Below are 23,090 nucleotides of genomic sequence, written 5' to 3' on the forward strand. Positions count from 1 at the left end.
ATGTGCAGAGTAGTTGTCCGGAAACAGTAAAATTTTACAGTTTTCTTCCAGTCCAGCATGCCTGCAATGAGCCCATGCCACTGGTACGAAGTGGTTACTGAACCAGTTGGAAAAAAAATTTCTTGGGTTACCCATGCTTTCTTGTTTACATAATAATGCACAGGTAAATTGTGTACACCTTTCAGACATCTCGGATGTTTGCTTTTTCCAATCACTGCCAACTTCACCTTGTGTATGCCTACAGTATTGCCGCACCCAAGATTAGTTCACCTGTCCTTAATGTCCTTAAAACCTGTTCGTGCTCTCTCATCAGCCATTGTTAATGTTTTTCTAGGAACATAGTGCCAGTAGAGAGCTGTTTCATCAGCATTGTAAATTTGTTCAGGACAAAGGCTTTCGTCAGATATTATCTTGACAAATTCGTCAATATAATTTTCAGCTGTTTCATGGTCAGTAGAAGCTTTTTCACCACAGATTTTCAGATATTTTACACCATTACACTTCTTAAATTTCTGCAGTCAACCTTCTGAATATTGACATTCGCCTTCAATGGTCAGTTCTTTATGATATTTTCTAGCTTGCTTCATGACCATCAAGCCAGTTAGTGGTATCCGTTCACTTCTTCGTTGTCGAATCCCACCATCAACACATTTTTTGCCCTATGCAGTGTTTTCCTATTTTTCATTAGTTATGGTCCATAAAACTGTTACCATAAAACTTCAGTAACTTGTCTTTCTGTTTTTTTAAATCATATGTAGTGGTAGTTCTGACACCATAATCTTCAATAAGACACCGCACAGACACACCACAAACAATCTTCTGCAATAAGTCCACTTTCTGCATTATTGACAACGCCAAATGCCTCCTTTTATTTTTATTATTGTTACGCATAGGTGTATCTGCAGCTCTTTTTGGCATTTTCACAGTGAAATTAAACACAATTAAAGACAGTGAAAAAATACACAATTGACACTTGCCAGTGCTGCACCATGCTGCCACGTGGGTCGAGTGGGTGTGAACTTTGCATGCAAAACAAACCTTGTTATGCAGACACGACTGACTCTCTACAGTCCACAAAAAAACCTGCATTAACATATTGTTACCTTTTTTGTAAATGAAATATCAATTAGATACCTAAGCAATTGATTTTCCCTGAAACATTTTAAATAAAATGTAATATTGTCTTATTGTTACAGTGGTCTTATGCACTTGAAAAGCCAAATACAGGAAGTGTATTCAACATTGCTTGGTCAGTTGATGGCACTCAAATAGCTGGAGCTTGTGGTAATGGCCATGTGATCTTTGCCCATATCATAGAACAGCACTGGGAATGGAAGAACTTTGAAATTACATTGACCAAACGAAGATCAATGCAGGTATAGTTCTTTAAAAATCAAATCTAAATAATAAAACAGAGTTCTTTTTGACTTTTAGAGAAATGAATGAATGTGTACTTAAGGAAAAAGTTGATTTCATTGGCAGCATTGTAGGGGCAATCTTTTGCACTTCAAAGGTCCAAACAAATGTGTGGATATTGTGATCCTTGTTTTCCGAATGTTTATTCTATTTCTGTTCTGGATATTTGTTTTAGAGATTTTTTTAATAATGATGTAAAACTGTTTTGCATGCTTTTCATGATAATTTTTATGTAATAGGAATAGAAAAATTATAAAGTAAAAATCATTTTCATAAGTTTTGCACACAATAACTTTGAAATGAACAGAGGGTGAGTTTAGTTATATAGCTGTATCAAAGAAATGCTATCAGCTATATCAAAGAAATGGCATGACAAACCAAATGCTCTCCTTCTGGTCAGTAGAAGCCAGATTCCAATCATTAATTTTTAAATCTGCAGAGCTCAGGTTTGATTGCAGTTACTTAGCCATAATTTATTAGGGTTTGATGAAGTGAGGTGAGAGGAGGCTCAAATGGAGCATAAACACCAGCATAGGGGCTAAAGGCATAGACCTCTGTTGCAGAATTTGTGTCCTTCTTCCTATCATTCCATGATTTAATAAAATGTGAAAAGAAATTAACACAATGTAACAATAGATTTGGGGTGGCATGGTGGCTCAGCGGTTAGCACTGCTGCCTCGCAATGCCAGGGACCCGGGTTCAATTCCACCCTCAGTCGATTGTCTATTCTCCCCATGTCTGCGTGGGTTTCCTCTGGGTGCTATAGTTTCCTCATACCTTCCAAAGATATGCAGTTTGGGTGGATTGGCCATGCTGAATTGCCTATAATGTCTAAGGATGTGCTGGCTAGGTGATTAGCCATGGAAAATGCAGATTTACAGGGATAGGGTAGTTGGGGGGATCCAGGTGAGTTGCTCTTTGGAGGGTCAGTGTGGCTTGAATGGCCTGTTTCCACAATGTAGGGATTCTATGATTCTATAACAGCGCTTCATGCCACTTGGGATACTAATCAAAATATGAACAGGCTTATCCAAGGATTTTCTCTTGAGATTCAAAAGGAGTTAAAATACATCTATTGGCTAGGTACTATGTCATTCTCACTGACAGATTGCAATCCAGCAATTTTGGCTGCCACAGAAATAAAGGAGCTAATCAGAAATGCAGCACGATTTGTATTTCTGGCTATTCCCTGCAACTGATTTCTCTTGAGTAGTTTGCTTAGAAAGAGATCCACTGAAAAATGCGTCCCTCTGAAGAGAGAAAGCCATATGTATGGCCTGGAATTGTCAATGGGACAGAATCTGTGATATAAATGTTCAAAATATAAAATATTTTTGAATTTAATAGTTACTCTATAGATATAAATAAATTGCTCTTCAGAGATTTGCCTCTGCAGTTAACTAAAGTGGCCACAAGAGTGTCTGTTCTACAGATAATTTAAAGTTGTGGAAAAGCCAACAAAAAGGAAATATTTTTTGTGTGGTCATGCTACATCCAGCAGTCAATCTCAGCACATTCACCCTGATTTTTAAAAAGTCACAAGTTACCAAGTATATGCATTTATCAAAATCAAATAAAAACCTTGATCAGTTACAAATTGACCGTATAGTGCTTAATGCAGTTGAAATTGACCACAGATTCTACTGCGTCACAGACTCCTCCCAACTCTATTTTAATCTTGTGACATCATCATCTGACAACACCAGTTGTAAGTCATTCAAACAATTCAGTGATTTCTAATTTGATTTTGGTTTTGTTAGAAACACATGTGAAACAAAGAATGAATTTACTGAAATGTAGGAAAAAGAGTAGGCCTTATGTATTTCAATTTCACTGTGGCTCTCTGTCAATTTTAAGCGTTATGGAAAGAGTCATTATCTTAGTTATTGGAGACACATCCCTTGAAGAACAATACCTTGTAAATAAAGAGTAGGAAAATATATTTTAAAGTAATTAATTTTAATTATGTTTTCTAACAGGTGCGAAATGTGGTGAATGATGCACTTGATGTTTTAGAATTCCGTGACCGGGTAATAAAGGCGTCATTATCCCATGAGCATTTGGTGGTTGTGACCTCACTGCAGTGTTATGTGTATAGGTTAGTAAAATCTTTTCTTTGAAAATATGCAGCATCCTTTGCCAAGTGGATTTTGGATATCTTGTCAATTTCATTTCTCTTACAGCAAATTTATACTTTAGTAGTTTTATTATATGATAATAATGCAAAGAAGATGTGTAATAATCTACTTTAATAGAATCAGAGTTATTTTTGGCTTCATTCCTCTTAAAAAAAAACATTAAGCCAAATCTTTTAAAGTGAGTTTAACTTTAGTTGGATAAATGTTATCTCTCAAATGAGTTACATACTCTGGTTTCTTTACTAATCGCAACCTTGTATATGTATAAATGTATATAGTATGCATTCCCTGTTTATTGTGTTTTATTTCAGTACAAAAAATTGGAATACTCCACTGGTGTTTGACTTAAAAGAAGGTACTGTTAGTTTAATTCTACAGGCAGAGAGGTAAGAGATTAGCATTTATTTATTTATATATATATTCTAAATTAAATATAACTTCCACATACATAAGCAGGATTCTTATTTGTAGTTTGAATCTCAGTCAATTATGTGAAATGACTCTTCGGAATGTAAAAAAATGCAATTACTATAATGCAAGCAATTAGCTAAACATTGATATGTTATCTTACCAATAAAGACTTAAATATTATGTAATTTATTTTTGAAAGATTTTAATCCTAAAATGATTGAATAGAGTCTTACATTTATGTTATCCCTTAACATTTGATTTATGATTCAAGAAAATGTTATTTGGTGTTTCATTTTCTCAGAATATTCATAACTGGTTGCTGCAGTTTGAATCACAGACAGTGCATTTCTTAGTTCAAAATAACTTTGGGAAAGGACTACAAACATAATCGTTAGGCTATGCTCCTACTCAAGAAAATATGCTTGCCACTGAGATAAAGGGTTAACTTTTCTCATTTACAGTTAAAGTGTATGGCAAATTAGTTTCTCAACATCACCTCTATCATGGTGCAAGACAAGTTACCTTGCATGATATTCTTCTTTTCAGCTCACAAGTTATGCCAGCGAGCTGTTCGATGCTTTACTTGCTAAATCTTGTGATGAGTGAGGTGAAAGTGCTTGCTGCCGCTGGCACCTTTTGGCTTCCACACCTATGTCACCACATCTAAAGCCCAGCTGCGCAACAATTCAGATGCTGCAATCTAGGAATGGCCTCTCACACTACTGCTTATGCCTAAACTTTGAAAATATGGCATAAAAGTAAAACAAGATTGCTCCCTAATTCCTGGAGAATGATGCTGTCTCAATATTGTAGGGAGGAACTTCCAGGATTTTGATCCAATGACACTGAAACATTGGTGATATATTTTCAAGACTGAATGATGATTAGCTTGCAGGGAAACTTCCAGGTGGTGGTGTTCCAATGAGAAATTGAAGTTCCCTGCACTCATTACATTCTCTATCATAGCCACTTTGAATGCTTCTGTCAAGTGGTGTTCAACATGTAGGAATACTGATTCCTTAGCTAAGGGTGGGGATGGTACATAATAATTAGCAAGAGATTTCCTTCCCCATGTCTGACCTGATGCCATGAGACTAAATGAGGTCTGGAGTCATTTGAGGAGTTCAAGGCACTCACTTCTTGTCTGTATACCTCTGGTGGACCTGTCATATTGGTGGGATATGATGCACTCTGGAATGGTAACACTGTTGTCTAAGACATGGTGTGTGAGGTATGATGCCATGAGTATGACTATACCAGGCTGTTATGTGACTAACCTGAAAGACAACTTCCTCAATTATTGCACTGCCTCCCAGATGTTGGTCAGGAGAACTTTGCAGGATGAACAGGGCTGAGTTTACCATTGCCATTTTCAGTGCCTAGTTCAATGCTAGGTGGTCCATCCATTGTCATTCCTTTATCTGAAGTTTTTTAGCAGTTTGTTACAACTGAGTGGCTTGCTACACCAATTCAGAGGGCATTTAAGCGTCAGCTACGTTGTTGTTGGTCTTGAGTCACATGCAGGCCAAATCAGGTGAGGGCTGCAGAATTCCTTCCCTAAAGGTATTTGTGAACCAGGTGGTCTTTATGTCAACCCACAGTCATTAGATGTTTAATTCCAGATGTTATAGAATTCCAATTTCATCACCTATCATGGTAGGATTAAAACCCAGGTACCTGGAACATGTCCTTGATCTTTGGAATGCCAACTTAGCGACAGTAAGAGTACATCATTCCCTCCATCCTTGATATTCCTTTTTGTATTACTGTCCAGGAGCCCCAATGATCTTTTAGTCTCACCAGTTTTGGTTGAGCCCCTGAACATAACAATCAATATACCCCCTTTACCTCCAGAGCTCAAAACTCTGGAGATTCCTACTCATTTGTTGGCCCTAAACCATCCCCATGAGAGTTCAGAGTAACCACAACCTGCTTCAAACCCAACTTTGAGAACTCTCAGAACCCTCTCATTCATTGTGAGCTCCCATTCTAGCAACTGCATGGGCCCCTAACACAGTGCCCATTCCCTCAGTGACAAGTACAAAATAACCCATCTAGGCTTGGGAATTCCTTGTTCAAAATTCCATGGACTGCCAACTGATTATTATTGAGCAACACGGATCCACGTATTCTGGTAGAGCATTGTTTGTGACCAACCTCTGGACTGTAATCAGACAATCCCCTTGACTTCCCCCTAAGTACTCTTCTCATATGACTCTCACACTCAAGTGTTTGGCAAGTGAGCTGCTGGCACCTGCTGCAGCTAGGATGTTGATATTGCACTGTGGCATACATGGAAATGTCCACCTCTTGAATGACTGACACATTTGCTCATCTATGCACCCCTTCTTTTCTCTTTTACATTGAAAAACTCCCTAAATGGCAACCTGAAACTCAGCACACAAGAACTTGTGTGATTGAGAAAAAAGCCACATCACCCACAAATGCTAAATGCGTCCAAGTAAGACCCAAAGTCAATTTGCACTGAAAAGCAAGTGAAAACTCATAAAATGCCTATCTCCATGTCAGCACAAAACCATCCTGTCTGGATCCATGAGCTGCCTGGCTGACCCCAAGCACAAAATGACTTGACAAAAAAACCTGCAAATTCTAGGTTTCCCTCACCTCCAAAAACTGGGAACAAGCTTGATCCTGTTATGAGGCTAGTACTTTACGGGTACTGAGTTGCGTGGATGAAGGATTGAGGAGAACAGTAGCCATACACTATGCATGGACCTAGTGCTGAAGAAGCTGTTCCATGTAAAGAGAAGGTAGAAGTCCAGCACAGGCATTTCACGAGATGCAATGGACAATGAGAGACCAGTTACCAGATATCTACTCTGATTTACCTGCTAAGTTTTAGCACTGTTAAGGTTCATGTGGAAGAGAGGAGAATTGGAAGTGCAAAATTAAGATGGTGAATTGAGGCACTAATAGGATGCAAATGCATGTAAGTAATTCTGTCATTCAAGGGTAGGATTCTAAGCTTTGCATTTAAGGCTTGAAGGGAAGATTGAACAAGTTGTTTTTGTTGTCAAGAATAAGTTTTTTTTTCATTCTCACCCTATTTAGTCACTTTCCTAGCCATGACTCTCACTGCATCAGGTTGTGGAAATTTCTACTCAGAGAATCTAATGAGAAAGCAGCTTACAAAATGGTAGAATTAATAAAACATCTTTAAAAACTTAATTGTGGCATGCTGTAACTCATTAGCCCTAATTTATAGTTTGGCTGAAAACATCAATTAGATGTTACTTTTAAAAATGCCCAAACCTTCTGTAACTTTATTTATCACATTCAATTCAAAGATGTGAAAATGATAATATAAAATGAAAATTGTTCTATACTTTCATATATTTAATGTTAAAAAATTTCAAATAATTCTGATTGTTTTCACTAACCTCTTCACTGTGCAATTATTTGTTCAGACATTTTCTGCTGCTTGACGGAGCAGGGATTTATTTGTATTCGTATGAGGGTCGCCTTATTTCTTCTCCAAAGTTTCCAGGGATGAGAACTGACATACTGAGCTCACAGACCATCTCACTGAGCAACGATACAATTGCAGTGAGAGATAAGACTGATGATAAAGGTATTATGGAAAAGTTCCTATTTTGGCAAAGAAATGCCAACTTACTTGATTCCATTATTGTTTTGCACAAACATAATGCATTATACAGCAAGCTGTAAGCAAGCTGTACAAACTTGTAAAGAATTTGAGAGGGTAAAATAACTTAGAGTGTTAGATGTGGGCATTAAAATAGAGGCTAATTATGCAACCCTTTGGGATGTAATCCTGTTGGAAGAAATTAAAAATTCACACCATCCATTCGGAGCGAACTTACGTAGAAAACCTGAAGGTTGTGACATCAAGATAGGCAGCTGAGCTGGCTGACAATTAAGATCTGATCCATAAATCCAAACCTTTTTTGTATCCAAACCCCAGAAAGATAGAAGGTAAAACAAAGGTAAGTAGACATGGTTGGGAAGAGACAGATTTCCTCCTCAGGCCAAAACGGAAAGTGCTGCAAATGAACAATATATCCGATGGCCCACATTTTTCCATTGTCACAATATGGGACATCTTTATGCAGATTGCTGGAAGCTGCGGAGTAGATCTGGGGAAAGTACTGAAAGTCAGTTAACCCAGTTGGCTAGAGGGCAAGTTTGTAATGCAGAGTGATGCCAACAGCTTGTATTCAGTTCCCACACTGGTTAAAGTTACAATGAAGGACTCTTATTCTCAGCCTGAGGCATGGTGACCCTCAGGTTAAACTATCACCAGTCATCTGTCTCAAATGAGAGAACAGCCCTATGGTCTGGTAAGACTATGGTGACTGTATTTTGCCTTTACTCCCAGGGAATAATTTTTCAGAATCGAAGGTTGCAGCTTCTGCAGTAATAACAGAAAGACCAAGTGAAGCAAAGTGAAGGAAACAGAGACTTTTCAGGAAAGGGCTTCTGGGATTTTTTCTTCATGCACAGTGATGCAAGCAGAAGCTAAATATATCCTATCATTAGAGATCAGATTGGTTCCAAAGTCAGATATTTGGTTATCTGGTGCTTTCTTTGGGGATTTGGATAATCCAAAGGAAAAGCATAATAAGGCTTCTTCGACAAGGTTCAGCAAGCAGTCCAGAATTATATAAGGTATCCCAATTGACTCAAACTGAAGTTGAAAATGAAAACATTCGAGAATGTTGCAACATGAGAAATGGGACTTTGATGAGAAAGTGGAGATCTCCTCACAAACCAGTAATAAAGAGTAAATGGTGTTTAACTGATCATGGTATCACCCAAATATCACCAAGAAATATTAAAATATGTTATGTTCACTGGAAGCTACAGTGCAAATCAGGATACAGAAGGCTGTAGCAGAGAAAAAAGCCTTGACGGAAAGCACAACAAAGCAGTTTGTAGCTCTGAAATTCTGATGGATGGAATGTGGGAGCATAGAGCATATTTTTACTGGCCATGTCTTTACAAAGGCTTGCTGCAGTTTTATACAATGTGCCACAACTGTCAGATGATGCGAAAAACATGTCAGCCCAATTGACCCCTTTAATTCCCATACCAGTTTTTGAGGAACGATTTAATAGGGCATTGGTGGATTTTGTTGGACCCCTACAAAAAACAAATTTAGGACGTCATTATATCTTTGCTATCACGGATATGGCTGCTTAATTCCCAGAGGCCATACTCTTAAGAACAATCACTGCTGAAGTGGTGCCATGGAAGTTAGCCCAGTTTTTTACTCTGTAGTTTGAATGGAAATCTGGTGAAATCAAGATTTTAATATCATGTCTATTTTTCAAGAGATTGTGTGTAGTCTGGATACAACACAGTTTAAGTCTTCAACATACTGCTCACAGATGCAAGGTGATAAACAGGGCATAAATATTCCCATTACATGAATACTTGAAGTTATTTTGTTTGCCACTCAGGATTTACCTAATGAGTCATTTTAGAATCATAGAGTCACAGAGATGTACAGCATGGAAACAGACCCTTCGGTCCAACCCGTCCATGCCAACCAGATATGCCACCCAATCTAGTCCCATCTGCCAGCACCCGGCCCATATCCCTCCAAACCCTTCCTATTCATATACCAATCCAAATGTCTCTTAAATTGGGTGGCACAGTGGTTAGCACTGCTGCCTCACAGCGCCAGAGACCTGGGTTCAATTCCTGCCTCAGGCAACTGTCTGTGTGGAGTTTGCACATTCTCCCCATGTCTGCGTGGGTTTCCGCCGGGTGCTCTGGTTTCCTCCCACAGTCCAAAAATGTGCAAGTTAGGCAAATTGGCCATGCTAAATTGCCCGTAGTGTTAGGTGAAGGGGTAAATGTAGGGGAATGGGTCTGGGTGGGTTGTTCTTCAGAGGGTCGGTGTGGACTTGACTTGTTGGGCCAGAGGGCCTGTTTCCACACTGTAAATAATCTAATCTAATCTGAAAAAAATGTTTCAATTGTACCAGCCTCTACCACTTCCTCTGGCAGCTCATTCCATACCCGTACCACCATCTGTGTGAAAACGTTACCCCATAAGTCTCTTTTGTATCTTTCCTCTCTCACCCTAAACCTATGCTCTCTAGTTCTGGACTCCCCGACACCAGAAAAAAGATTTTGCCTATTTACCCTATCCACATGCCCCTCATAATTTTGTAAACCTCTATAAGGTCACCCCTCAGCCTCCGACCCTCCAGGGAAAACAGCTCCAGCCTGTTCAGCCTCTCCCTGTAGCTCAAATACTCCAAACCTGGCAACATTCTTGTAAATCTTTTCTGAACCCTTTCAAGTTTCACAACATCTTTCCGATAGGAAGGAGACCAGAATTGAATGCAGTATTCCAACAGTGGCCTAACCAATGTCCTGTACAGCCACAACATGACTTCCCAACTCCTGCCCTCAGTATTCTGACCAGTAAAGGAAAGCATACCAAACACCTTCTTCGCTATCCTACCTGCCTGCAACTCCACTTTCAAGGAGCTATGAACTTGCACTCCAAGTTCCCTTTGTTCAGCAACACTCCCTAGGAATTTACCATTAAGTGTATACGCCCTGCTAAGATTCCCAACATGCAGCAGCTCACATTTATCTAAATTTAAATCCATCTGCAACTTCTCGGCCCATTGGCCCATCTGATCATGATCCCATTGTAATCTGAGATAACCTTCTTTGCTGTCCACTACACCTCCAATTTTGGTGTCATCTGCAAACTTACTAACTATACCTCTTATGCTCACATCCAAATCATTTATATAAATGACGAAAAGAAGTGGGCTCAGCACCGATCCTTATGGCACCCCACTCGTCACAGGCCTCCAGTCTGAAAAACAACCCTCCACCATCACCCTCTGTCTTCTACTTTTGACCCAATTCTGTATTCAAATGGCTAGTTCTCCCTGTATTCCATGAGATCTAACCTTGCTAACCAGTTTCCAATGGGGGAAACCTGTCGAACGCCTTATTGAAGTTCATATAGATCACATCTACCGCTCTGCCCTCATCAATCCTCTTTGTTACTTCTTCAAAAAACTCAATCATGTTTGTGAGACATGACTTCCCAGGCACAAAGCCATGTTGACTATCCATAATCAGTCCTTGCCTTTCCAAATACATGTACATCCTGTCCCTCAGGATTCCCTCCAACAACTTGCCCACCACCGATGTCAGGTTCACTGCTCTGTAGTTTCTGGCTTGTCCTTACCACCTCTCTTAAACAGTGGCACCACGTTTGCCAACCTCCAGTCCTCTGATACTTCACCTGTGACTATCGATAATACAAATATCTCAGCAAGAGGCCCAGCAATCACTTCCGTAGCTTCCCACAAAGTTCGAGGGTACACCTGATCGGGTCCTGGGGATTTATCCACTTTTATGCATTTCAAGACATCCACCACTTCCTCCTCTGAAATTTTCAAGGTGTCACCATCTATTTTCCTACATTCTATATCTTCCATGTCCTTTTCCACAGTAAATATTGATGCAAAATACATGTTTAGTATCTCCCTCATTTCCTACAGCTCCACACAAAGGCCACCTTGCTGATCTTTGAGGGGCCCTATTCTCTCCCTAGTTACCTTTTTGTCCTAAATGTATTTGTCAAAACCCTTTGGATTCTCCTTAATTTTATTTTCCAAAGCTACCTCATGTCCCATTTTTGCCCTCCTGATTTCTCTCTTAAGTATATTCCTACTGCCTTTATACTCTTCAAAGGATTTACTCAATCTTGACATATGCTTCCTTCTTTTGCTTTACCAAAGCCTCAATTTTTTTAGTCATCCAGCATTTCCTATACCTATCAGCCTTTCCTTTCACTCTAACAGGAATATACTGTCTCTGGACTGTCATTATCTCATTTCTGAAGGCTTCCCATTTTCCAGTCGTCCCTTTACCTGCGAATATCTGCCCCCAATCAGCTTTTGAAAGTTCTTGCCTCATACTGTCAAATTTGGCCTTTCTCCAATTTAGAACATTAACTTTTACATCTTGTCTATTCTGTTCCATCACTATCTTAAAACTAATAGAATTATGGTCACTGGCCCCAAAGTGCTCTCTCACCGACACCTCAGTTACCTGCCCTACCTTACTTCCCAAGTGTAGGTCAGGTTTTGCATCTTGTTGGTACATCCACATATTGAATTAGAAAATTTTCTTGTACACACTTAACAAATTCCTCTCCATCTAAACCCTTAACACTATTGCAGTCCCAGTCTATGTTTGGAAAGTTAAAATCCCATACTATAACCACCCTATTATTCTTATAGATAACTGAGATCTTACAAATTTGTTTCTCAATTTCCCTCTGACTATTAGGGGGTCTATAATACAATTCCAGTAACTTATTTCTCAGTTCCCAGATAACTTCCCTGGATGTATTTCTGGGAATATCCTCCCTCAGTACAGCGCTAATGCTATCTTATCAAAAACATCACTCCCTCTCCTCTCTTGCCTCCCTTTCTGACCTTCCTGTAGCATTTGTATCCTGGAACATTAAGCTGTCAGTCCTGTCCATCCCTGAGCCATGTTTCTGTAATTGCTATGTTATCCCAGTCCCATGTTCCTAACCATGCCCTGAGTTCATCTGCCTTCCCTGGCCCCCCCTTGCATTGAAATAAATGCAGTTTAATTTATCACTCCTACCTTGTTCTCTGCTTTGTCCCTGCCTGCCCTGACTGTTTGACTCGCTTCTGTTCTCAACTGTACCAGTCTTAGGTTGATCTCTTTCCTCACTATCTCCCTGGGACATATCTCAGTAAAACATATTATTAAGAAAAAAACTCACTCTAAGGCCACACTTAAATATTAACTTATTTGTTTCTGTGCTGTGACTTCTCCCAAACAGCTTCCTCCAAGATTAGTTGTGAATTTCAATGCTTGTTAATTTTCCCAGATGCATTCTGATAGCGATACATGAATTCAAACAGCTAAGGCAGTAACTGTGCAGGTTCACTGCTGTGTCAGTTTCTTTCTCTCTCTCTCGCTCTCTCTCTCCTGCACTGACCTCAACATGTGCTTCCTTTGTCTGTTCCTCTCCCTTTATTTGCAAAGGAAAGTTTCTTCCTTTATTATCCTGTAATATATTTATGGTACATAATGTATAATATATTTATCCTTGCAAGTACATTAATTAATTCATCACCATATATTTTGTGATCTTGTTTCAGTAATCTATCTTATTGATGCAATCTCTGGAAAGCCCCTTGGTGATGGAAAACCTCTTGTTCACAAGGTATTTTGTTGTGATAAATAGAAATAGCTCACCCAGACTTTATTATTGTATTGTTCTATTTTGTTCACATAAAAATGGGATTATACCATGTAACACTGTTCAACAAATAAAGGTCAAGAGGTTAGTGAGGAACAAAGTATCATTGATGTATACAGTGGTGTAACTTTACAGAATATATCTGCAATGAAACAAAGGACACAGGAACAGAAGCCATTCGGGTTGTGAAGACTGATCCGTCATTCAATGAAATCATGATTGATCTGGTTGTAGTATCAAATCCATTTTCTGGTTTCCCATCTTTAAACCTTGACTCCCTTTGTCTATCAAAAATCTCTCAAATTCTGCTTTGAATAAATTCAATAACTCTGCCTGTATTGCTTTTAGTGAAGAGCTTTGAGAGAAAAAAATGTTTTCATCTTCATCTTAAAAGGGTGATCTCTTCTTCATAAACTGCATCCCCTAGTTTTAGTTGAAAAGGGTGGCACTGGCAAAGCACAGCAGGTCAGGCAGCATCCAAAGAGCAGATGAGTCAACGTTTCGGGCATAAGTCCTTCATCCCTTGTTGTTGTCTTCCAGACAAAGGAAAATACATGTCAGGATTTTCCATTTTCGATAAAGATTTCCCTCATGCTGAAAAGTTGGTGAGACATCTGACATGTCATTTCAGAGTAATGCCCTCCATAGCTTCCTCCAATCAGGTAGTTTGTAGGGCGGCAGCAGGTCTTTCTCTGAAATTAAGTCTCTGGAAGTTGAAATGCTGCCCAGTGTCAGCTGTTGGCCAGTGAAAAGCCAGCAGCTCTTGCACTCAGCAGCACCACCATGAAGGCCATGGCTACTACGAGGGGAGATCTGCCGACACGGGGACCAAAGGGCCAACTAAATGCTTTTTAGTAGAATGGGAAGAGGTTTTGAGGATTGCGGAACATGGGGAGAAATGGGCCAGAACAGTCAGATGCAAGTGCAAGGGAGTAGCATTCAACAACAACCGATTAGGTCTATGTTCAATCCTTCAATCATGCACAGATCAGTGCAGATCGATTGACCTCCTATTAACCACCTCCAAGCTTGTGTCCTATTAATGATAGCAGGCTGGCTATTTTTTCTGCTAGCCCAATTAGTTGATAGCTATAATGCCTCAGTGTAATTACAGCCAGAGTGCTTTTGGGGCTGGAGTTCCATGATTTTGACCCATATTGAATGAAGGAAGAGTGATATTATTTCCCAGTCAGGATAAGGTATCATTTGGAGGTAGATGTGCAGGGTGTTGTGTTCCCATGTCTTTCTATCGTGTCCAGCTAGATGGTAAGATTGTGAATTTGGTTGTTGTTATCTAAAGAGTTTGAGTAATTAAAGCAGTGTGTTTTATAGATGGTACACAGTGCTGCTATTTTACAACAGTGGTGGTGGGGACTAAATGTTGAAAGTGGTAATGGGGTGCCAATCAATTGGGATGCTTTGTCCTAAATTTTGCCAAGCTTCTTGAGTATTTTTAGAGCTGCACTCATCCAAGCAGATGGAACATATTCCATCATATTCTTAACTTTTAACTGTCTTCTATTGAAACCATGAGTGGCATTAAATTTGCACCTGGAAAACCAATCTGCCTTTTTAAGCAACTTCCAAGACATTTTGGTCTGAATTTTCCCTTTAAAGTCAAGAACAATGCATCAGGAAAATTACCAGCTCTGCAAACAAGAAAGTGGCCTAGTTGGTTGAATTTTCTTTCTGGTAGGGTGGGGGTGTTTAATGGAATTAGACTGGAAGAATTCAGAGACAACCACTGAAGCTACTGGTTGTGGAGATGGCCTGTGGGAAAGAACGTTTTGGTGATCTAATTGTGAAATTAAACCATCCTCCGCAAATCCTATCAGACAATCTTCAGGCCTATAGAGTCATGGAGGTACAATCACATACTGAATCAGAAAAGTTTCTTGTTCACACTTAACAAATTCCTCTAGATCTAAACCCTTAACACTATGGCAGTCCCAGTCTAAGTTTGGAAAGTTAAAATTCCCTACCATAACCACCCTATTATTTTTAAAGGTAACTGAGATCTCCTTGCAAATTTGTTTCTCAATTTTCCGCTGACTATTGGGGATCTATAGTACAATCCCAATAAGGTGATCAAAAATGCCAACACACCCCTCCCTCCCCCGAACAAAATTCTCTCCTTCCTTCAGCACTTGTATCCTGGAACATTTAGTTGTCAGTCCTGTCCAACCATGAGCCATGTCTCTGTAATTGCAATGATATCCTAGTCACATGTTCACAACCATGCCCTGAGTTCATCTGCCTTCCTTGTTCAGCCTTTTATATTGAAATAAATGCAGTTTAATTTATCAGTTCTACCTCATTGTCTGCTTTGTTCCTGTCTGCCCTAACTGTTTGACGTGCTCCTTTTCCCAGCTGTACCAGTCTCAGACTGATCTTTTTTCTCAGTCTGTGTCTGGGTCCCCACCTACCCTTTTCCAACTGTACCAGTCTCAGACTGATCTTTTTCCTCAGTATCTGTCTGGGTCCCCACCCACCCCTGCATCTTACTGGTTTAAAGCCTCCTGAGTGGCTCTACCTAATCTGTCGCCAGTATGTTAGTTCCTTTCCAATTCAGGTGCAATCCATCCTTCTTATACAGATCACTTCTACCCCAGAAGAGATTCCAATGATCCAAAAGTGTGAATCCTTCTTCCCTGCACCAGCTCCTCAGCCACACATTCATCTGCTGTATCCTACCATTACTACCTCATGGCACTATGAGTAATCCAGATATTACTACTTTCAAGGACCTCCTCTTTAAATTCCTGCCTAACTTCCTATATTCTCTGCTCAGAATCTCATCCTTTTCTCTTCATTTTGTTAGTTTCAATATTTACAACAACCTCCTGCTGGTCCCTCTCCCCTTTGAGAATATTCTGCACCCTCTCTGAGAGATCCTTGATCCTGGTACTAGGGAGGCATCATCTTTGTCTTAAATGAACATCCCCTTAGTTTTAAACAGTCACTGTTAATTCTAGATTTTCTCAAAAAGAGACATTTGCCCTAACAGGACCCCTAATGATCTTTTTTGTTTCAATCAAGTTAACTTTTACATTCTACCAGGTACAAGTCTGGTCTAGTTCTCACAAGATATAAGTTTAGTAAACCTTTTAATGTATTTTCATCCCTCTTTAAATAGGGAGACCAATACACTGCACAGTACTGTAAATGTAGTCTCACCAATTCTCTATATAATTGAAGCATGACCCACCCTATTTTCATATTCAATTCCAGTCATTTTAGACATTAACTTTCTGTTGGGTTTCCTGATTTGCTTTGTATACCTGCATATTAACCTTTTGCGATTTAAGCATTAGCATACCCAGATACTTTTGGATGTCACAGCTCTGCAATCTCTCATCATTTAAATATGCTTTTACTTGTTCTTCCTGCTGAAATGGATAATTTCAGCTGCTCCCACATTATACTGCATTTGACAGACCTCTGCCTATTCACTCAATCTGGCAATATTCTTTTGTATCTTCCTTAGGTCCTCATCACAAGTTACTTTCTCATCTATATTTGCGTCATCCATAAATTTAACATCCATACTGTAGGTTCCCTCATCAATATCATTTGTAAAAATTGTAAACAGTGAGGCCATAGTACTGATCTTGATGGCACACCACACATTACATCTGCAATAAAACAAAGAACTGCAGATGCTGGAAATCTGAAAGATAAACAAAATGCTGGCAAAACTCAGCAGTCTGCCAGCACTTGTGGGGAGAAAGCAAAGTTAACATTTCGAGTCTGGTGATTCTTTGCTCACATCTTGCTGAGCAGAAGCTGATACATTTATGTTATTCTGTCTCTTTTAACTAGGTGTTCTTCTACCTATGTTACCCCTACACCATGAGCATTTATGTTCCGCAATAATCTTCGTTGTGGGACTTTATCAATGCACATTTATCTCTAACTTTCACCATCCCAGAGGGCTTCTAACCTCTCAAAAAGGCTACCCTACTTTTCAAAATAAGTGGCAGCATTAAATTATCTCTTGAAATGTTTAAAAACCACATCATGATTTGGATATCTCAGCAGTGAAAATTGGATCTGTTTGAAGGCAGATACACTTTACCATGTATAGCTGTCTGTGTATACCATGGTTGAGCAAAGTATGACCTACCATGCCCCCACCACTGGTTAAAAACGGTAGGTGATGCACTTTTGGGGTTTTGTGGGGGTGGGAGGTGGGGGTGTTGGTGCAGGCAGGACTACTGCAGTCAAGGCTCTGGCACTATATTGACTTAGCTAGAGACTGTCTTTCTCTTTGTGAAAATTCAGGTCATTCTCTCTGTCTATCTAGAAATCACAAATAGAAGTCATCTGATTTTCTGAAATCCATTTTGATTGGGCACTATGCCCATTATTCTATACTGCTTTATACATAAAATGTATAGTATCAACTAAGTATCTTTATAGTGTTATGTAACCATTATTCTTAAACAATGGGAAACTGGCATTCCAATTGCAATATTCAGCTGCAGGTACGGCTCCCTGGTTCTGTCAACTGCTCTAAAGTGTTCAATCCCAGCCCAGTATCTGGCCTAATTATTTATATTTGGTTTGACATTACCATGAGATGAAAATTCCAATGCGAGTTCCACATTTCTAGGCATAGTTGCCAGCACCCCTAATTTTCCAATCTTATTAGCCTTACTGGATTCTCTGCTTCCTTTGTTGCTGACTCCTGCCTCAGGCTGACGTGTGATGGCTACCCTCTGCTTTACTTTCATACCTTCCCTTTCTAGTCATCTTGAGTGTCCTACATTAGCCACAGAGCACATCACCCCCATATCACCATTTGCTCCCCTTCCCCAGTAACAGTGTCCCAGTGCCACCTTGGCCATTGATACTTCTATCTTATTGATTGTTTTTCACTCACCGGTTAGGGAAGATTACTGAAAAGGGAACTGCCTTACTCTCAGCTTTTCCTTTATGCTTCTTTCTTCCTTTTCCCAATACTGATTGGAACACCTAGTTTGGAGGTGCCAGTGTTGAACTGGGGTGTACAAAGTTAAAAATCACACAACAGGTCCAACAGGTTTATTTGGAAGCACTGGTTTTCGGAGTGCTGCTGCTTCATCAAGTGGTTGTGTAGTATAAGACGGTTTTTTAAAATTAATTTCTGGGCCAGGTTTCACCATTAGCAAGTTATTTAATTACTGGCAGAACCAGTATGTTACTGGCTTGCTTTTTCACTACTTGATGAGACTGGTTTTGATCTGTTGCATATTTCACTGCCCCAATTTAACTTATTTCACCCAATTGACTTGATTCACTTTAATGCGTCTGTTACATAATGGCATAGAAAGCCTCTTGTACCACACAACAAGGTAATTCCTTAGAATGGTGCATGAGCTAAGAATTTGTCTGCAATTCTGCAACTTGCCTTTTCATTTGCAAGTGACTCAATTTAAAAATAACCAGCAGCTAGCTTTAACTTAGGTAAAAAATAACAGATGGCATACAATGTTTAAATGCAGATAAAGATAAAGGATACTCTAAAGATGAAATTCAGTTCAATCCTTTGAGATGGCATTGCAGGCCCATCAGTTTGCAGTTGAAGTGCTAATCGTTTGGAATGAAGAGTTGAAGTTGAAGATTGTATTCAGAATCTGCAATGGATTCTATTGTTGGACAATCAAGTGAGTCATAGTTGGAGCATCTTAAGGAAATGGGTGAGGGTTGTTTTTACTTAACTTCTGCCAGCACACCACGTTCATAAAACCGCATTATGATAAAAGAGGAAGTAGAACTTCTTTAAAAAAGTATTTTAACCTAATTATATTTGAATGCTGTAGCCCTATATTTTGCAACCATCTTTAATGCAAGGGTAGTAGGAAATCTCCTGAAGTTCAGAACATTGGTGATTTCAATGCCATCTCTATTAGCAAACACTCTAATGTGGAGGAATGACAAAACATCCTCGGATACCAATTTACAACTTTTTGCCTGAAGTTACAGTCTGATTTACCCAATAATAAGTGATTGCTATTAACTTCACTGTTATTATGACAGCCAATATGTCTACAACAGTAAATGTGTCTGTTCACAATCATTTTTTTATTTGCTTGCTTAAGTATATATTGCTGTCAGAGGTTTTGATTGAACACAGAGTATAGACAGTGTTACAGCCTAAGGGAAAGTTGCAACAATCCCAAAGATCTATGGCAGTGAACTGGAACAAATTGCAAACAAGAAAAGGGTGCACAGTATGTTGACTTTCTGATGGTGTTAATTGTATGAGTTATTGTTTTCCTGAGATTATATCCTAAACACTATGAAATGTACAACTTCAACAATAATGTAAGAAATGTTATTTTAACGGCTGAAGTACTGCTCGTAACATTTAAGTTTCAAGTGTCTGCAATGCTTGCTTATTCATTAAACTAATGTTTTAGAAAGATTGGATATTGCAATAATAATTCAGTTTTCACATTGCTAATTAAAATAGACCAGTAGAACTGTGCCAAAGTGCATAAGTTCATTGTTTGTTTAATGACATAGGAGATAGTGATTTTGCTTTGGTTCAATTTCACAAAGCCAAATTTGAAGTTTATTGTTAAAAGGAAAGAACCAGTAGAATAGTCAGCTAGGAGGCAGTGGCAGTGTATTTAATTGTGTATTAAATCCACAAAAAGTAAGAGTTCCTCTCTTTGTTACCTTTCAAAATTCTGCTGAGATATTGATTTATTTCAGATCTTATATATTTTTGACATAGGTACCACAGTCTGGTAAATGAATTTGACAGCTTATTTGCACTCTTCGACCTAACCTTTGTTAGCTAAGTCTTTAAATTGATAAACCCAGAGAAATTAGTTCCACATTCTCAGTGGGGAGAAGAGAATAAGAACATATGCAGAGTTGCTGGTGTCATGTGTGGGGGTGGATGAGATTGAGTGAGGGGATATTTGGCATGCAATAATGAGAGTATTAGAACATAAGCCTTGGTTGAGATGGTGCAGTAAAACAGGCAGAGTGAGTGTAAGGTTGTAGTCAGTGGTTAGTACTGTTGCCTCACCATGCCAGGGGCCCAGTTCGATTCCAGCTTTGGATGACTCTGTGTGGAGTTTCCACAATCTCCCTGTGTTTGCATGGGTTTCCTCTTGGTGTTGCAGTTTCCTCCCACAGTCCAATGATATGGAGGTTAGGTGGATTGGCCATGCTAAATTGTCCTGTGTCGTCGAGGCATGTGGATTAGATGTGGTAAATATGAAATTACCAGGCTCGGGGTCTGGCTGAGATGCTGTGGAGTGTGCCAGTGTGGACTCGATGGGCCAAATGGCCTCTTTCCATACTGTAGGGATTCTGTGTTTCTCAGATAGTGGCTGTTATCCCAGAAAAGGTCATTAACTTCATTCCTACACAGTTGTAGATGGCTAAGATTGCAGTGACCCAGCCCAGCTGAATCTGTACTGCGGCCTGTACTGCCAGTCCTGGGGAAGTGGGGAGCCTTCTCTGTATCATCCTATCGACCTTGACTTCCAGGTCCCTGTCCACAAAGCAAGATGGCAAATTCCCCTATCCTCTTTCCCTTCCATCTTTCAAATATCAGTCACCATACAAGATAGTTTTGGACTGTCAGCACTTAATTGGGTGCACAATGACTGTTTAAAGATGGCGTGGGCTCCAGGGATATTGGTCTATTCCAGGCTATCACAGGAATGGCAAATTCTTCCAGGTGTGGTGAGTGGTTAGGATCAGTCAAGCATCAAATGAGCATACTGTCATAGGGACATACTTAATGAGGTAAGTTTGTGATGGTATGGTGAGAAATATCGCTGGGTCTTGAAGAGATAAACCATTGTGAAACTTGACAAAATTGACACACGGTCAAAATGTGATAAGATTCAGCCCCTCGTCTGATTAATTGTGTTTTCCCTGTTTTTATTTATTCAACAGTGGTTAGTATCATTAAGAGAATTGACATGACAATACAATCCCACCAGGGTGAGCTGAATTCACAAATTAAAGGCTAAAATGACACATTACTAAAGCATTCTGGACTAATGGGCTTATCCATTCTATTGGTAGTTCAGCTGCCTTGTACTATGAACTCAGCAACTCCTTGAGATTACTTCTGCTTGTCATCAGCTCTCGTTGTTTAAAAAAAAGGACAAAAGTAGACAGAAAAAATGTTGAAAGTTAATCATAATTCTTTACAACACTTAATTTTTAACTTTGCATCTTGGAGGTGGATCCCACTTTGGAAAGATCTACCTCTGGCTGGAGATCAAATTTGAAGGCCAATTTATCAGACCTTTGAGGCCTATGTACATAAGGATTGGCAAAGACAAACATATTACACATTTCACTGTCAAGCTAAACATTTGACATGCGACAAATTATTTCATTATGTAACAAGTAACTCAATCTCTTAAGACAAGATAACATAACTGCTGCACTCTAGTGTTTCAATTCAAATAAGTTTTAAAACTCCTCTTTCCATCATCACTTTCTCATTAAAATAAACTCTAGTCCACTTCTCTTTCACACCCAACAACCCCCCCACAGGCCCACCGCACTGCGGGTACTGGAAATCAGAAACAAAAACAGAAATTGCTGGAAAAACTCAGCAGGTATGGCAGCATCAGTGGAGAGAAATCAGAGTTAATGTTTCGGTTCCAGTGACTCTTCTTCAGAACTGATGATGGCTGGGAAACTGTTTGCTTTTATGCAGAAGATAAAGTGGAGGGAGGAGGTTAGGAGTGATAAGTGAGGTAAGATAGGTGAGGATAGAGTCCAAAGAGAGAGAAGAACAGCGGACAGACAAAGGGGTGGATAACAGTAAGCCTGGGAGAATGAATAGCTTTTAATGGGAACAATTAATAGCTAAAAATAGATTATGTGTAATAGCAGACCACATGATAACAAGGCCTTATATGTGTGGGTTGGGATAAAGACATTGGAGAAGCTGCCTCTAGCACTAAAATTATTGAGTCCAGAAAGCAGTAGAGATACCAAATAGAAAATGAGGTGCTGTTCTTCCAGCTTGTGCTGAACTTCACTGAAACAGTGCCGCAACTCTGAGGCGGAGATGCTAGCCAGGGAACACAGTGATGTGTTAAAGTGGCAGACCTGGAAGCTCAGGTTCTTTTTTGCGGACAGAATGTAAGTATTCTGCAAAGCAGTCACCCAGTCTACGCTTCATTTCACCAATATAGAGGACACCATATTGAGAGCAGTGAGTGCAGTAGATTGGATTGAGTGAAGTGCAGAAAAAGTGCTGCTTAACGTGAAAGGTACATTTGGGCCCTTGGATACTGAAGAGGGAGAAAGTAAATGGGTAGGTCTTATACCTTCTGCAGTTATAGGGAAAGTGCGGTGGGCCTGTGGGGGTTGTTGGGTGTGAAAGAGGAGTGGACTAGAGTGTTCTTGAGGGAGTGGTCCCTGCAGAAGGCTGACAAGAGAGGGGAGAGGAATATGTGTCTGGTGGTGGCACCCCACTGGAGGTGATGGAAATGGTGACTAATGATCCTCTGGATGTGGATGCTGGTGGGATGGTAGATGAAGATAAGGGGGACTCTATTGCGGTTGTGGGAGGGAAGAGAGGAATGAGGGCTGAAGTGCAAGAGATGGATCGAAACTAGCTGAGGACCCTGTCAACTATGAAGCTGGGGAATCCTCGGTTGAGGAAGAAGGTGATCCCCTCACTGAAGTTGGCATCATCAAAACAGATGCATCGGAGACGGAGGAACTGGGCGAATGGAATAGAGTCTTTACAGGAAGGTGGGTGTGAGGATGTATAGTCAAGGTAACTGTGGGACTAGGTCAATTTGTCAATAACAACTCATTATTAGCCAGTAATACTTCCTATTATTATCTATTCATTCTCCCAGGCTGACCATTATCCA

At 39.7% G+C, this 23,090-nt stretch overlaps 1 protein-coding gene across 7 annotated transcripts in view; it reads left to right on the forward strand.

The window, feature by feature from the left end:
- The window catches only part of ift80 (intraflagellar transport 80 homolog (Chlamydomonas)), a 227,109-nt gene that overhangs the window by 169,140 nt on the left and 34,879 nt on the right, over nucleotides 1-23,090 (forward strand). For all 7 annotated transcript variants that reach the window (XM_043702073.1, XM_043702075.1, XM_043702076.1 and 4 more), the window contains 5 exons: nucleotides 1,197-1,376; nucleotides 3,396-3,514; nucleotides 3,866-3,940; nucleotides 7,394-7,557; nucleotides 13,133-13,197. In XM_043702073.1, coding sequence (XP_043558008.1) covers nucleotides 1,197-1,376; nucleotides 3,396-3,514; nucleotides 3,866-3,940; nucleotides 7,394-7,557; nucleotides 13,133-13,197 — 603 coding nt within the window. The remainder of the gene's footprint in view (nucleotides 1-1,196; nucleotides 1,377-3,395; nucleotides 3,515-3,865; nucleotides 3,941-7,393; nucleotides 7,558-13,132; nucleotides 13,198-23,090) is intronic.

This window comes from Chiloscyllium plagiosum, chromosome 13 (assembly GCF_004010195.1).
Source record: "Chiloscyllium plagiosum isolate BGI_BamShark_2017 chromosome 13, ASM401019v2, whole genome shotgun sequence".
In the NCBI taxonomy this organism is placed as follows: Eukaryota; Metazoa; Chordata; class Chondrichthyes; order Orectolobiformes; family Hemiscylliidae; genus Chiloscyllium; species Chiloscyllium plagiosum.